Source organism: Girardinichthys multiradiatus, chromosome 11, assembly GCF_021462225.1.
Source record: "Girardinichthys multiradiatus isolate DD_20200921_A chromosome 11, DD_fGirMul_XY1, whole genome shotgun sequence".
Lineage (NCBI taxonomy): Eukaryota > Metazoa > Chordata > Actinopteri > Cyprinodontiformes > Goodeidae > Girardinichthys > Girardinichthys multiradiatus.
The window spans coordinates 9,667,614-9,683,488 of record NC_061804.1 but is presented as its reverse complement, the minus strand read 5'-3'; the positions used below and the strand labels follow the sequence as shown (position 1 = coordinate 9,683,488).

The 15,875-nt window shown below is 39.6% G+C and overlaps 1 protein-coding gene across 3 annotated transcripts in view; it reads left to right on the top strand.

The window, feature by feature from the left end:
• Positions 1 to 3,909, top strand: part of LOC124876625 (calpain-5-like) — a 52,265-nt gene extending 48,356 nt beyond the window's left edge. For 2 of the 3 annotated variants that reach the window (XM_047379551.1, XM_047379553.1), the window contains one exon: positions 2,973 to 3,909. In XM_047379551.1, the coding sequence (XP_047235507.1) occupies positions 2,973 to 3,331 (359 nt within the window). In that variant the 3' untranslated portion in view covers positions 3,332 to 3,909. Of the gene's footprint in view, positions 1 to 1,178; positions 1,316 to 2,972 lie in introns of all 3 variants that reach the window. The other variant, XM_047379552.1, reaches the window with a different exon arrangement.
• Positions 3,910 to 15,875: the final 11,966 nt, after the last annotated feature.

Sequence of the window (15,875 nt, the reverse complement as noted above, 5' to 3'; positions counted from 1 at the left end):
ATGGTATTAGGACAAAATTGAAGGGATGAGCCAAGCTCTGGCATTATTGAACAACACAGCTCTGTACAAACACAGAATGAATTCACGCAATTTCTTAAAATACAAAAATCTATTAACAAAAATAAGTCAACTCAAAGTCAAACATATTTCAATGAATAAACTCTTTACTACACTAAAACAATCCAACTAAACTACCAAGCAAAATGAAAGAATAAGGAAGACTAATGGGCTATGTACAATATAAACAAGTGAATCAAGGATGGTTGAAAACCATGACCTGAAAGAGTCCTGCCCAGCCGAACTGCATGTTACTGCTATGGCAATGTTGGTGCGGTCCCGTTGTCCTTCCTTCTGACCGGGAAAATGTCTCCGCTCGGCGTTGTAGAGACAGGGTTTCTACTTGGAACTCTCTGGAACAAATTTTGCTTCTGTAGAGTTCAAAGAGAAAAGTCAAGCCACGCTTGTACCCTAATTACCCCATTCATGAATGAATACCAGCTACTCAAACAGCAGTTCATTCCTACTTAACTTAGTGCATATAATCGCATGATTGTATGACACTCTTGGATCCAGTTTTAAGAGTTATGTCTGTTTGCCAGCAAGGAGACATTAGCGCGCCGTGTCCCTCCTGTCCGGTTCCTGTGGGGATCTGCATGGAAAGAGATCTGTTTGTTGGAACGCAGGGTTTTTATTCAAACAGTGACGTCACGAGAAGTCCGCTGTTAACCCGTTCCTGTTCCTGGCTGGCTGAGCTGGAAGTAGGTTAATGAGATTTATTTTGAAATTTCCAGAAAAGTTCTTACTGGCCTTTTATGTTTTAACCCATGGCTGGGGTCCCAACAATCATATCTAACCCCTGTATTTAGTACAATTTTAATTGCATTATGAATTATTTTACTCATTAATTGTGAACAAAACCAACAAAAATGACAATGTAATGAAACTTGTCTCTCAGAAAGCAGCTGAATGTTCTCCTTACCACAGACATGATAGTAAGCTTAATATCTTTTAAAGAGATAGTTTATCAGGAAGCAAAATCGTTTCGGGGGGGGGGGGCATATATCAGCATATAGGTCAGCATATATCCTTAATTTTTGGCTGGGTGAATAATAAAGATCATGATTATATTTTTATCCGTGTCCAATTATTTATGTATTTTTCGGACTGTTTTCTTACAGCTGTGGATTCTTATGTGATAATCACCTGTGAAGGAGAGAGGGTTCGTTCACCAGTTCAAAAAGACACACGTTGCCCCAACTTCGACATTAAAGGCCTGTTTTACCGCAAAAAGCCCAAGGAAACCATCCACATCGAGGTGAGCTGTCAATCTGTAGCATCTGCCCTAAGCTAGGACTTAAACACGGGGCTGGTTCAGCAGCAGGTCGGTCCAGTCATCTGTGGCAGCTACAGGCAATTCAAGGCCCAAACACGAAATTTTCAAAAAATCTTTAGTACAATTCCCAGCAACATGTTTCTGTTGTTGGTGAAAGGTTTGACATATCCTAAAGAAAACGGCACCGGTTTAAACATTTAATGACATTCTAATTTAAAAAGGGATGATGTAGAGCTGGGTGATATGAACAAAACAAATGATCAAAATATGTTTTTCTTATTGACTGATTTGATGACACTTATTTTCAAAACTAAAACACTTCCTTTAAGCATTTTGGGACATTATTGATTACAAGTAAAGAAGTAAAACAAAAATACAATTTCTAGACCAGCAGTATATTAATGTAAAAAAACCCATCTGCTGTACTGTTTAAGAGTCCAAATATGTTTTCGTACAAGCATAAAGTACTGCAAATATCTTCTCCATCTTGTAAAAATTATGTCCCCACATATTGTCTGCCTCCCTTTACCATTGATATTGTTATTTATGTTCTTCAATAAAATATTGAACTAAGATCACTTTAAGAAATATTGCTCTGTGATTTTTTCAACAAGAGACTTATACTTACGACTGGGCACCAACTATGGATCAGTGTTCAGGGAGCGTTTTGGCTGACACTGTAAAATATCACTTCAGACATTCACACAGGTTCTCTGCTGTTGTAGCCAAGCTCTATCTCATTCAGACTCTAAAGATTTGCCTTCAGTAAACCTCCCTTTAGTTACCATCTTGCAGATAAAGTTTATTGGTTGCCAAGTTCTTTTTAAAAATGCTACCGATGTGTGGATCAGGTTTTGGATGAAGTCTTCGCGTTGTCACTTTAGAGGAATGACGATCTAACGTAACCTGCTTCTGCTTGCACTCCACCTCGACTCCACACACAATCTGCTGACCGCTGTGAATTTAGATTTTGCATGTTTCTCTCTTTTTTATAAACTGTTAGCATCGAAGTTCAAAGTCCCTCCTGGATTTTACCGGAGCCCAATAGAACAAGTTATTTTTCTTCTAACTGGTTTTCGTCTAGGATTGTCCTTGATATTCCTTTGAGCTCTGACCAGCTTCTAAACAGCCAGTGGAAGAAAATCTTCCCCACAGCATGATGCTGCCACCACCACGTGTCACAGTGGGGATTTTGTGCCAGTTGCAGTGTTAGCTTTTGATCATACATTGCGATTTGCAAATTCGAAAGAAATTCAGTTTCTAGATGTGTAAAGCTGGCAGAGACACGGTCAAAAGACTTGCAGCTGTAACTGCAGTGAAAGGCGCTTCTACGCACTTTTCAGATTTTTATTAGTAGAAAAAATGTATGAACTATGCATCTGTTTTGGTGGACTTGACAAAAAGTTGTGGCTGTGACACATGACACAATTTGAAAAGGTTCTGGGACTACACCTTCGTTTGCGAGTCTGTAACTTTGACTTCTGCTCTGCTGCCTTCACCCATGTTTACTTTTCTTTCCCTGCTGTTTTTCCTTTGGATTTTCTCCTGTACTCATTTCCTTCTCTCTTTCCTCTCTTCCCATTCTTTTCCATTTTCCACGTTTGCTCATGGATGTGCGCTTCCCACGAGCAACACTCAGATCTACAACAAGAACATGATCATGGACACCTTCCTGGGTCAGGTGATCGTGTTCAGCGAACCCAACGAGCGGCAGGAGCAGCACACGCTTCACCTCCGCGACAAGGGCAGCCGCCAGGACAACGACATCCCGGGCATGCTCACTGTGCGCCTCTTCACCTCCACCACGCTCACCAACATCTGACGAGCATCAATAATGCCATGAGAATCTTGGAAAGCTCACCAACCTTTCTGAGCTCACTGTCCTTTTTTTTTTTAAGCTCACTTTGTTTTCCTGGTTTTTTCTCTTTTGTTGTTCAGCATTTTTTGGGAAGTTTTTCAATCCCTGCATCCATACATGTAGGTAAAAGGTGCCATTAATAACAATCAAACTTTTGACAAGTTATCTTTTATCAAATTCCTTCAAGAATACAATGTTATTTATTATCAAATTATTATGCCTCTGTAGGTTTTAAAGCCAGGATCTCGACTTAGCTTCAGTTAAGGTAAAATATTAAATGATTTGCTGTTCTCACCTAATTATTCAACTTGAGTTTCGACTTCCCTCATTTTTGAATTCATGCATAGCCTATACATGTAGACATATAACACATATGCACACATTTCTGCACTCTCCATGCATGTGCTAATTTTTCCAAGGGCTCTGCAATGCCTTAAGGCTGAGTCAGCCTCTCCTGTTTAAGGAGATGGGCGGGAGGAGTTCTGTTAAAACTGTTCTCAGTGTTAGCACAGCCTGCTTTTTATCTGAATTTCTTTCTCCTGTCAGTGCTTAATCCTCCCGGCCAGACACCTCAGCTCCTCGTCAGGTTGCAGGTGCTTTAGGGAGCATACCGCAGCCTGAACTTTACAAAGAAATGCCAACTGCAGCTATTTCCTCCCTCTACCAAGAGCTTTTCTGTGATGTGCTGCGTGCGCACCGAAGTGTGAAGTCTCGCCTCCCGTCTCCCCTCACTTCTACCGTTCTAAACTCCCTCAAAACACTCGCCGCCAGTTGCTCTGGACGATCTAAACTGCATGGCCTGGAAACGTTTCTGCCTGTGCTGCACATTTCTCCAGTCGTAGCTTAGCAACTGGCGTTCCTGATCATGTTACCTTTTCCCGTTTCCCTGCTGAAGTGCAAAGATTCAGCTTGACATAAACCAAGTGCTTTATGGGACCAAAGATGAGCCAGGCCCTTTGCTCTCTATGTCCTGTTCAGAACATTCTGGCCTGGCCTGGCCTGGCCTGGCCCAGCCCGAGCCTAGCTACAAACCACCACCCCCTGTGCCACATCATCTCTTAATGGCAACACCACTGCCTGACCCTTCCTTTGACGAGAGTCTTATGGGACAACCTGAAAGACTCGCAGAAGACAGCAGCTGTGCTTCTGCTGTTGGCACAGAGCCGGCTTGAGTGTGTGACTGAGAGACTGTGTGTCTGTCTGGCTTCTTTTAGCTTTGCATCAAATGTGGGTGAATGCAAATCTGTTCATCCTGGTTGTGTTTGGAAGACATATTTCTGTGGAAAGGTGTGAGCAGAACAGAGGAGTCCTTTAGGGGAAAAACACATACCTTGCACTTAAATTAGTTTCAAAGACAGAGGAGGTTTTTATCAAAGGGAGGAGACGTCCTGCCAAACAACGTGTGCCATCATTTTGGTCTTGGCTTTGCCTCCACAGCAGGAAAGCAGCATAGATGAACTAATGATTTCTGGTGTTTTTTGCTGTTTGAACCACAAGTGGTGCAAATATAATCTATCTCTTATTAACCATAACACTTCCTGCATTGGTCATGTGGCCACCCAGTTTGGGCTTTTTGCTCTTATTGAACTCTGTTTTATTTTTGTTGATTCAAAGGTATAGTCCAAGTTTTATGCACTGCTGAATTTCATTTCTGTTGTTATTAGACGTTAGGATTTAAACTGTAATCTACCATCAAGGCATTTCCTTTGAATGTAAGACTAGTCTCTTTGAGGAACTATCAAATCTGTTTTTCTGTTATTTATTACTGGAACAGTCACACATGGCATTTTTTAAATTGTTCACTCCAATTTTTGTCAGGGTTCCTACACAGTTTGGAAAAGCGTGAAATGTCGTTTTTTTTCCTGGTCTGAGTAAGAAAAAGAGAGGGAAAAAATCTTTGTTCCCAATGGTTTGTGTAAAAGTTGTCCATCTGTCCAACCATCCATCTTTTCACCCACCATCCATCCTTCCTTCCATCCATCCTTCCTTCCATCCTTCCTCCCTTCCTTCCAACTTTTGAGGTTTCCTTCCTTTCTTCCATTTTTTGGGGCTTCCTTCCTTTCTTCCCTTTCTCTTTCAATACTTTCTTTTTTGTTCTTTCCTGCCTTCATTCATTCCTTCCTATATCAGTCTTTCCTTCTTTTCTTTCTTTCCTGTTTTATTCCTGTCTTTCTTCCTGTCTCTGTGTTTTCCATGTCCTATATTTAAATCCTCATCACGGTAGAAATATCAGCCACAAATTCATTTTGAATATTGTTTTTTTTTTTAAAGAAAAAGGGACAAAAGGTCTGAGAAGTCTGCAAATCTTAGGTAGAGTCAGAACCATATGAAGGAACCCTGTTGTGTGTACAGCATCACTATAAATGTGTTGTGCATGAGTTATTTTTCAATATGCTCGTGGCCTTGTATTGTACTGTTCAATTATTACTATATCTATTCTTTCTATCTTGAACGTCATGGAAATGCTAGTTTTTGAGGAGTCAGCATGTCGACACCTGGTGCACCTCATCTCGTACGGATCATATCAGAGGGTTTCAAACAGTTATGTCTTGTATTAGTGATGCATTCATAATGCCCCTAGCATCTGTGAACATTAGCAGCAGCTGTTGACAACTATCTAGGTGCTACTTATCTTCTCTGTGATCGTTTCTTATTGTTTCCAGTCTGGCAGAAAGTGAAAGCCACAGAGGCACGTTGGCTTAAACTAAAGCACCAAACATATGAAATATTAGTTTATTAGTTTAGATTTTCTTATTAAAGAAATCCAATATCACACAGAAGGTACTGGCAGTGGAGCCTGAACTGTAGTTAAGTAACTCACTGTATAGTGCTGGTAGAAACCTATCCAAGCCAACCTGACCTGATGTGAAAAAGTAATCGCCCCCTACACCTAATAGCCGGTTGGGTGGACCTTGACAGCTGCCATCAAGCGTTTGTGACAAATGGTGAATAGTCTCTTACATTGTTGGTGGGGATTTTTGTTCCTCTCTTCTTTGCAAATAGTGTTATTTCAGCCACATTGGGGAATTTTTAAAGTATGAACAGCCATTTTAAGGTCCTGCCACAGCATTCCAGTACTGTTTAAGTCCATACTGAATAGGCTACAACAAGACCATCAACTGGTGTTCTTTGGATCATTGTCCTGCTGCAGAATCCAAGTGCCCTTGAGCTTAAGGTCCCAAACTGATTGCCTGACTTTGTTCTTCAAAATTTTCAGGCAGAAAACAGAATTCAATTTTGGCAAGTCATCCAGGTCCTGAAGCAGCAAAGCAGCCCCACACCATCACACTCCCTGCACCATGTTTGACTGTCAGTGTGATTTTCTGTCTCTGAAATGCAGTTAGTTTTATATCAGATGTAAAATTACACACCTTGAGTCCACAGAATATTTCTCAAAGGTCTTGACCTTTGTGTTCTTCTTGGTCTTCTTGGCAATGGGTCTGACCTTGGTATTCTCCCATGGAGGCAATTTTTTACCCGTCTCTCTTTCTTGAATCATGACCTCTGACCTTAACTGAGGCAATTGCGGCCTGCAGAGCTTTAGATGTTGTTCTGGGTTCCTCTCTAACTTCCTGGGTGAGTCATTAATGATCTCCTGGGTAGCCTGGGTATTTGTTTCTCATCTGTTCTTGAATCCCTTTAGATGCAGACATAATTTTTTACTTTTTTAGATCTTTTAACCCACTTCATGATGTCAGTCTATTTGTGTAATATTTAGTTTCTACTGGTCAGGCAGTAAAAACATTCCTGGGTGTGCCTAATGAAACTGATCCAAAATAATTTGGTTAATCACACTTAATTCATGATTAAATTTTATTTTCACGTCAGGCCAGGTTGGTTTTTCTATTAATTATTGAAATCGTTATTTAAAAGCTGAATTTTGTGTTTACTTTATCCTTTTTCTAATATTGAAATTTGTTTGATCTGAAAGATTTAGGTGTGAGAAAAAAGCAAAAACAAGAAATACATGAAGGGGGATACTTTTTCATGGCAGTATGACTTTGCCTCTGTACTTGGTAACATCTCCTTGTTAATGCTATGTGGTCCTCAAAGTCAACGGCAAATAACTTGCGTAGTGATAGATGAAGAGTGTACAGTGAGAAATTAGTAGTGCCAAATGTCAAACAGATGTTCGTTCACAGAGCTTAGCATCTAATTTACAGAAACGTGATTACGGATCAGAACCTGATAGCTTTGAGAAGTCCTTAGTAAAATAACGATTGGGATCAGCAAGTCAACCAAAAATACTGTCGAAGAAAAGCAGTTTGCAATTATTTAATTTCTTTTAGAAAACTGCCCCAAAAGTCTCAAACTACGCACACACTCAATAGAAAAGGCTGATGCTTTATTTTCACTTTATTTATACAATACTCATAATATAGCTCTGAAAGCATCAGCATGAAAACAGATCTTTTGTCATCACAACGCTGTTCTCAACAATAATCCTAAATATTAATTTATTACGTTCCTCTTGAGCCCCCTTCACACCAGACGTCACTGCAGGACCTTGGAGACGTCATCTTTGATGCATGAAGGACACACTGCACATTACGCGCCATGGACCTTGAGACTGTTGTGAACATGCTTCCATGATGACATTGTTTGGGTTCTGGGCGCTGCCTTAAACAGCCTGGTACCAGCAGTGGTAGCTAATCCATGAAGCACACCTTCATGCATTAATTAATCGTTAAAGCCCGGGATAGTCCATCAGTGTTTCTCTACTCTCCACGGCCCACAGTCCTTCATGTTTTAGATGTGCCCCAGCTCCAGCAAACCTGATTTAGATGATTGCATTACCTCTGCAGATAATGGTAATATTTTGGTAAGATGCTGAGAAGCAGCAGGAACACCAACTTGGTGAGTACTAAGACTGGACTGGTGCAAAGTTTGACATTCAGAGAGCTCCACTTGGTGGCAGAGGGACACCCTGACATTAGCAGCAGACTGGATGAGTGACTTAAGAGGGAACACAGAAGGAACGAGAATAGGAAAGGTGCTGATGCGATAAACTGTATATGTAGGCAAAATTAATGAGTGTTAAGATTCTGAATATTCTTTGCCAGGTTTCAAGAATTTCTGCCCTTAATTTTCTATGAAATTTGCTGTGTTTCACTCCAGATTGAACTTCTAACTTTGAAAGCTAATATTAATGTTTTAGCCCTTAAAGGGAGGCAGGTACACAATGCAGTACACAGAAAAGTGAAGTAATTGCATGACTTCTACAGGTTTTAGGGGCGCCTTATTTGTCCTACTGGTTGTTTTCATCCAGTCCTGCAGAGTTTTGCTTTTCGCAAGTGAAAGTACTAGGGGAACTATTGAAATAGTTTTTTCTATAGTTCATCTATCTCAAGTATTTTTCTTAAGCCACGCAATTGTTTAATGTAATTTTTCAGTATTTAATTATGTCCATTCAAGCTGCCAAGTTATGCTTCAACTAAACCAACTAGTCCTGAACACTATTTAGGCTGTTTTCGCACAGCCCAGTTTTCCCGTCGGTTTTTTGTTTTTATTTTTAATTTTTTAACAGAATATTGTATTAATGGCATAAAACCTATTTTGTCCTGATTTACAATCATTGTCAGGTCACAACATATCTGGGTTAAAAAGTATTTGAGGATCCTTGAAATGGCTCGAACATTCTTGATTGTTTTAAAATTCAGCCAGCTGCATGTTCAGATTTATGACTCAATTACAAATATAAAGAAAGCACAAATCCAGGGCATTTTAAACACATCCTTGACTTCTCCTTCTTGTTCCCCACAGTTAGCCTGTTTATTTAATATCACTACATGCTTACATGTAGCCCGACATCACTTTCCCCCGATCCCGTAAAATCAGCCCGTACTCCACAGCTCTGTTTATGCGATACATGGACTCATTTGGCTAATCACTTAATTAGGTAAGTTAATTTATTTCACTGAGATTAAACCACTGAGATAGTCAGGGTCAGGATGAGCATCAGTCTTCCTCCACTGGCTGGGTGTTGAGAAGGCAGAACAAAAAGACAGAAAAACACAGAAGGACTGGACCAGGGGTGCTTTCTAGAAAAATAAAGAAAAAGCAGGAGAGAACAGGAAGTCAGAATCAGGAAAGAGACACAACTAAACTCAGAAGCACTGGCCCAGTGGTATTTTCTATGGAGAAAAAAGGGGAGAACTCTAAAGTTAAAGGCAACAATATCTCCATCAGTTACTCTGTCCAGGCGAGACAGAGCTAAGCTCTGCCAGGTGTGCTTCCTGTTGCGAAGAAAAAGAGAGAGAATAGTTTGAAAGTGTCTTGTAGAATCTGCCAATGGAATGATTAATCAGTTTTCACTACAAAACAAGCCTTGTTATCTTGAAATAACTTAATAATTATCTGTTTACCTTGAGACAATGTCATGAAAATAACTTTCTACGCTTTTAGGCTCTCTCTGCTTCTGTAGTTGAGACACATTTGGGGATAATTGCAACGTCACTAAATCTGTCGCTCAGAAGGTCACAGTCATCATATTAGTACGTTCAGGCATACTTCTTTACGATCATGTGCCACAACAGTGCCAAAAAGACCAGTGGCCTGTTACCTAAAGCTGCGTTGTGTCTTACAAACTGTGAGTTTGAAAAAAAAGTTTTGGTTTTAAAATGTTTAACAAATGTTTTGCTCTCCGTTGTGTCCTGTTTTGTTTATTTCATACGTGATTCTCACTGCGATGGCACGTTACTCTTTATAACTGTTGCATAATGTGAACTTTTTGCCAAAAGTGTTACGGCTTTCACTGTTAACCACAACACACACACACACACACACACATGGATATAAACCCTCCAGCTTCTAAACTAACCAAGCTTGACTGGAGTGTCTGGACCTTGCGTGTGTTTTTTAATAGTTGCTTAATTGCTTTTGTCTTCTGCATATGTAAGTATTTTCTGCATGGCCCTGCCAAGGCAGGTTTGAAGAAGTCCTTTCAAATGAAGCCAAACTTCTCTGAACAGTGGTGACTTTTATATGAATCAAAAAGCGGCCATGCATGTAGCAAAAAAAAAAGAAAACGCTTTCAGATCTGCTTGTTTCATCTCAAATCATAAGAACGCTGATTTTGCTTCAGAGACAGTTGGCAAACATGATTCGCTGTTGCTACTTTGGTAAACATACTCTGTAGAATTAAATGCCTTTGTTGCACACTTGCATGCATTAAAACAGTATCCAGTTTTCTAATATTTTGTACGCAGTAATCTGCATTTTGCAGTATGTATATAAAAGTAGCAGCAACTCAGTCTGGAGGTGGTTCTTCTTTGTAGTTCCTTAATAATCAGCAAGAACATAAGTTAGTTATTCACCACTTGTGCTCAAGTTGTAGTGTATGAGAATTATTCGGGCCATAGATTATGGCATTTCTTTCACTGAACTGGAGGCCTATGCTTACAGATTTACTCCTTTTTACTGGACATTTAAGGGAAACGATTAGTGTAACATTTTATCTGTTGCACCTTTTTGAGAAATGATGTTAATTCAGTTTTTGAAAAAGATATAAAAATGTCACATCCATCATGCTTGCCTTGATGTACAATAAAATGTCAGCTAGTCAGACCCAATTTCCCGTTTCAACAATGCAATCAAAATGAAATTTGATTTGGAAAAAGATGGTTTCAGCAACAGTGAGGTCTGAGCGACTTAATTTTATGTCATCTCTTCCTCTGTGAAGGTCCTCCATGATCCTTTGCAGTCATCCGCATGCAACACAGAACTTAGCGACCGTGTGGGCTGCAGTTGCTGAATCTCGATCAGAATCTGTAAGACTGAGAGCACAACCATAGATAGGAGAAAGAAAACAAAGGACATACTCACCAATGAGATCCATTATCCACTCTGTTTAAATTAAGAATTTGAGTAGGCAGTTAATAAATCAACATATTATTGCCTTTTGGATGGAAGCACATATCTATAGGCTCATGCGTTAAACTCTGGATTGCAGTGAAATCCAAAATATATAGGTACAAATACAACCATTCAGTGATATCATGTGGTGAAGTCCTCCCACATGGATTACATTATTACTCCAATACAGTGGTAATGACCAAGTGTTGGGGTCGAGTCTGGAAAAAAGCAGTGAAGACAACACACCAATCAGGTGATATCAGGCTGAAGTAAATAATATTGATTATCTCTTCATCATGGTACTTGTTAGTGGGAGCGAGATATTAGGCAGAAAGTTAACATTTTGTTGACATTTGTGTTGGAAGCGGGAAGAATCTGCAAACTTAAAGATTTGAGCAAGTTTAATGAAGGCCAACTTGTGATGGTTAGACGACTGGGTCAGAACATCTCCAAAACTGCTTCTCCTGGGGGACGTACCAGGTCTGCGGTAGTCAGTATCTTTTAGGCTGGCCCAGGCGATCCAATCCAACAGACAAGCTACTATAGCTCAAACTACTGAAGAAGCTGACGCTGGTTGATAGAGAGGTGACCCGAAAGCACAGTGCATCGCTGTTTGCTGAGTATATAGCTGCAGACCAGTCAGGGTCTCCATGCTGACCCCTGTCCACCACAGAAAGCACCACCAATAGCTACATAAGCATCCGAGCTTGATCATAAAGCAACTGAAGAAGGTGGTCTAGTCTGAGTCTGGTTTTCTTTTACATGACATGGATGGCTAGGTGTGTGCAAGACACTTACTTGGGGAACACACCAGGAAGTAATATGGACAGAACACAAGATGGAAGAGACTGTATTATCCTGTGGGCAATGTTCTGTTGAGATTCCTTCGATACTACCATCCATGTGAATGTTACTTAGCACGTAGCACCTCCCATGGCAGTGTTGCAGACCATCTACATCCTGTTATGGAAACAGGAAGGCTTGATGGCCATGGCCTTTTGCAGCAGTATAAAGCAACCCTGCCACAAAGCGAAGAACTTGACTTAGTCTCCAAATTCCACAGATTGCAATCCAATCGAGCATCAGCTGGATGTGCTGGACAAACAAATCCCATCTATTAAAGGCAGACCTACCAGCTTAGAGTACTTGGAGGATCTACTGCTACTATCTTGGTGCCAGATACCAAAGCACATCTAGACTAGCTCATGGCTCTATGGCTGTTTTGGCAACAAAAGGGGGACCAACACACTTTCAGTTTAGGCAATCATAATGTTATGCTTGTTTTTTAACATTTATTGGATTTACTAGGAAGTTTTCCAGTTTGGCAGAATGTTTCTTAAATTTTAACGTGATTAAACCTCGGCCTACTTCGTCTCGGACAAAGATGACTTGAATATAGCAACAACAAGTTTAATGTTGTAAAAGTCAGCTAGGTACTGTTTTGATTTAAAAGAAATGCATTCCTCTGCTATTGATTATTCATAAAAGCATGATTAAGCTTCACTGGAAATTCAGAAAATTCAATGTAAAATGACTTGATACTTTTCACATTACAAAGAAAACCTAATACTGTACGCCATGGTAAAAGTACATGAGTATGAAGTAGTATGTGGGCACCAAATATAAGTAGGAAGAGATAAATTGGTACAAAATGGAGGTACAAATGGGCAAAGGGGCAAACTAAGCCAGAGCTGAAACAGTTATTCTCTCCAGTTTGGATTAAACTGGTAAATCAACTTCTGTGCTAAACTTTTAGGATGTCACATCTTAAAACCAACGCATAAATGTTTGTTCAAATACACTGTGTCTCGGTCACATATTGGCTGTGAATTTGGACTTTAAACATGAAGTTTAGAACCACTCTAGCAAACATGATGGCATGATTTCAAACATATTCAATTTAAAGAAACAACAGACTTAGAAATTATACAAAGCAAAACATATTCAGACTTTATTAAGGTTTATATGATGGCCTTTACACTTCCACCAAACAGGAAAAATATTGAGCTAATTTACTGTGTTTGGGGCTAATTCTGCAGGTCATTAATGACAATGAGTCATAAATTACTGCAGATCAGTTCAGTGAAAGGAGGATCTAGAAATTTACACATTTTATGATGAAAGCAGAAAAATTGGATTAACCAGACTGAAAATACGTAGGTTTCAGCTTCAAATCGCCTTGCGTCCGCTCTCAGCTAAATGATTGATGGATTTACATATCAGTTTGTCCACCGCTGCACGTCTTTCATTAGATCAAAGTCCCAGAGAGAAACTTGGTTTCTCAACTGGCGGCATCATATGGACTGCATCCAAATCAAATAAACTGAGATTTTTATTTCAAAAACTGATGTTGAGCCTTGTCCACTCAAGGAACGAGCTTGTGATTTATCTTGTATTTTTCTGACAATGTTAACTGACTGGAGGCTGGAATACCTACTGCATGGTGACTCTTCTAGGAGATGCTACCGTCTTTGTAATGAGTATCTTTTATCAGTATTTTATAAGCTTGTTGATTTTATACATCCACTTTAACTTGCGTTCCCAACTGATATGTTTACGGATATATATATCAGAGAGCTGTGCTGTATGTTCTGTACCGTGTACTTGTTAGTGCGTTATTTTCAGTGTGAGCTTTACTTTTAATTTTCTATTGCGTGTTAGTTGAATTGGTTCTCGGTTACACTGTGGTTATTTTATAGCTACAATCTGAAATATTTTTTTTTCTTTTGTATTTAATGTCAACTTGTGGCATGACTTTGAAATAAAACTGAACAATTTATACAGGAATTGTCATTTTTGTATGAGACAGAGCTGCTGAAAGCCCATTGGCTCATCTAAGGAAAGTCCAAAATTCAGTCTAACAAAATTAGACCATTATATAGACTCAGTAAAATAAAACGTTCATTTTAATAAATAAATGTTATGTTTTGACATGCTATACATTGCATTATAACGGAGAAGTCTGCTGACTTGACAGTTGTCCAGCGGACAGTCCCTGCACCCTCCACAAGAAGACTAAGTAAGCCACAAAAGGTAATTGCTAAAGAGGCTCCGGTCATGCTGTGTCGAAGCAAATTAATGGAAAGTTGAATGGACTCGTATCTGGGATATATTTGGTCAGGGCTCCAAATGGTCAGCGCTTTGTCAATGTCCTCCAAACACCTGATATAGCTTTGCTTCAAAATCCCCTTGTCCTGCTTCCTTGTGCACGTTTTTCACCCAGTTTTTTTCTTCCACTCAATTTTTCTTCAATATGCTTGCAATTTCAATCCAGGATGGTTGTAATCCAGTTCTTAAGTTGTTTCCAATGCAGTCTGATTTGGCACAATCCAGTTCTGTCCAATTATGGGACCTTTCAATTAACCCAATTTAATCTAACAATAATCCATTTGAACCCAGTTCATTCCAGAATAGTAAAATTTACCCCCAATTTAATCCAACTGGTAAAAAATTCAAATTAAAATCTAATTCAGTCAGCTTTACACTGGTTTAAATAGAAACAAACAATGTTGAAGTTCAGTCTGATTACTTTTAATTCAGTTAAATGGGTTCTTGCTACTAGTACCTCCATAAAGCCCTGATCTATGGAACGCAACAAATAATAGTTGTCCTGTTAGATTCTCCCACCTGATCTCTGGAGCTCTGCAGCTCCTCCAGAGATGCCCTGGACCTATTGGCCGCTCTTTGATTGTTTGCTTTCTCTGCCCAGCCTGTTGGCTTACGTGGACGTCCATGTCTTGGTAGGTTTGCTCCTGGTCCATCCATTCTCCATGTTCAGAGGATGGATTGAACAGAGCTCTGGGAGATGTTCAAAGCTTGGGATATTGTTTTAGAACCTAGCCCTCCTTTAAACTTCTCCACAGCTTTCACCTTCACCTGTCTGCTGAAGAAAAACACTATAAAATAATTGTATGCACACTATCAGTCATAGACAGAACTTAGCAGCATTAATGTGTTTGTTGGTCTTCATGATGATGTTTGTTTTCTAATGTTCTCCAACAAACCTTGGAAGACTTCACAGGACAGCTGCAATTGTACTGAAATTAAATTACACGCAGGTGGATTACACACTGGATTTTATTTAAAGGTACAAGAGTAAAGTGGAATGAATGCAAATGCACGCCACATTTTTGTTTGAAACCGTTGTATTATTTCCTTCCATTATAAGTTTGCGTCTGTAACGTAAGAAAATGTTGGAAAGTTCAAGGGGGACGTTGTGGATAAACGTAGCATTCTTTGACATATAAATGCTGTGAAAAGCTTTTATTTTAACCAAAACCTTAACTAACCTTTACTAAGATTTTCCTTAAACCTATAAAGAAATTGAATAAAATAACTACTTGCATCACCTGTTTGCAGCACTCAAGGTTATAATTAAGTACTATAAATCCTTATCAACTTTTCACAAATTCTCTTCACTGGTTGATCTGACCATCTCAATGTGGTGAGGGCAGACATATCTAAGGTATAACCTTGGGAATGTCTTAACATGTTATATTACTTTATGATTTATGCATCTTTTGATCACTTACTACTGAATGCCTTAAATCTAGTTGTATGGAATGAAGGTGTCCTCATTGCACTATTTTGAAAATTAAGCATTTTGTTACACAACTAAGAAATCATAACCTCAGCCGCCTCCCTCCGCACTGCCTGGCTGGTCTCTTTTTGTGCCACCGGCAGGCTCCACCTCCAAGCTAATCAGGATCAGCGGCCATGAATGAGACCCAGCAAAGAGACTCCTAAGATCTCCGTCACTGACCCAGACATCAAACTGTAATTGGGCAACAAATGCTGAACCGCCCCCAGGAGCCTGGAACCACAGTAACC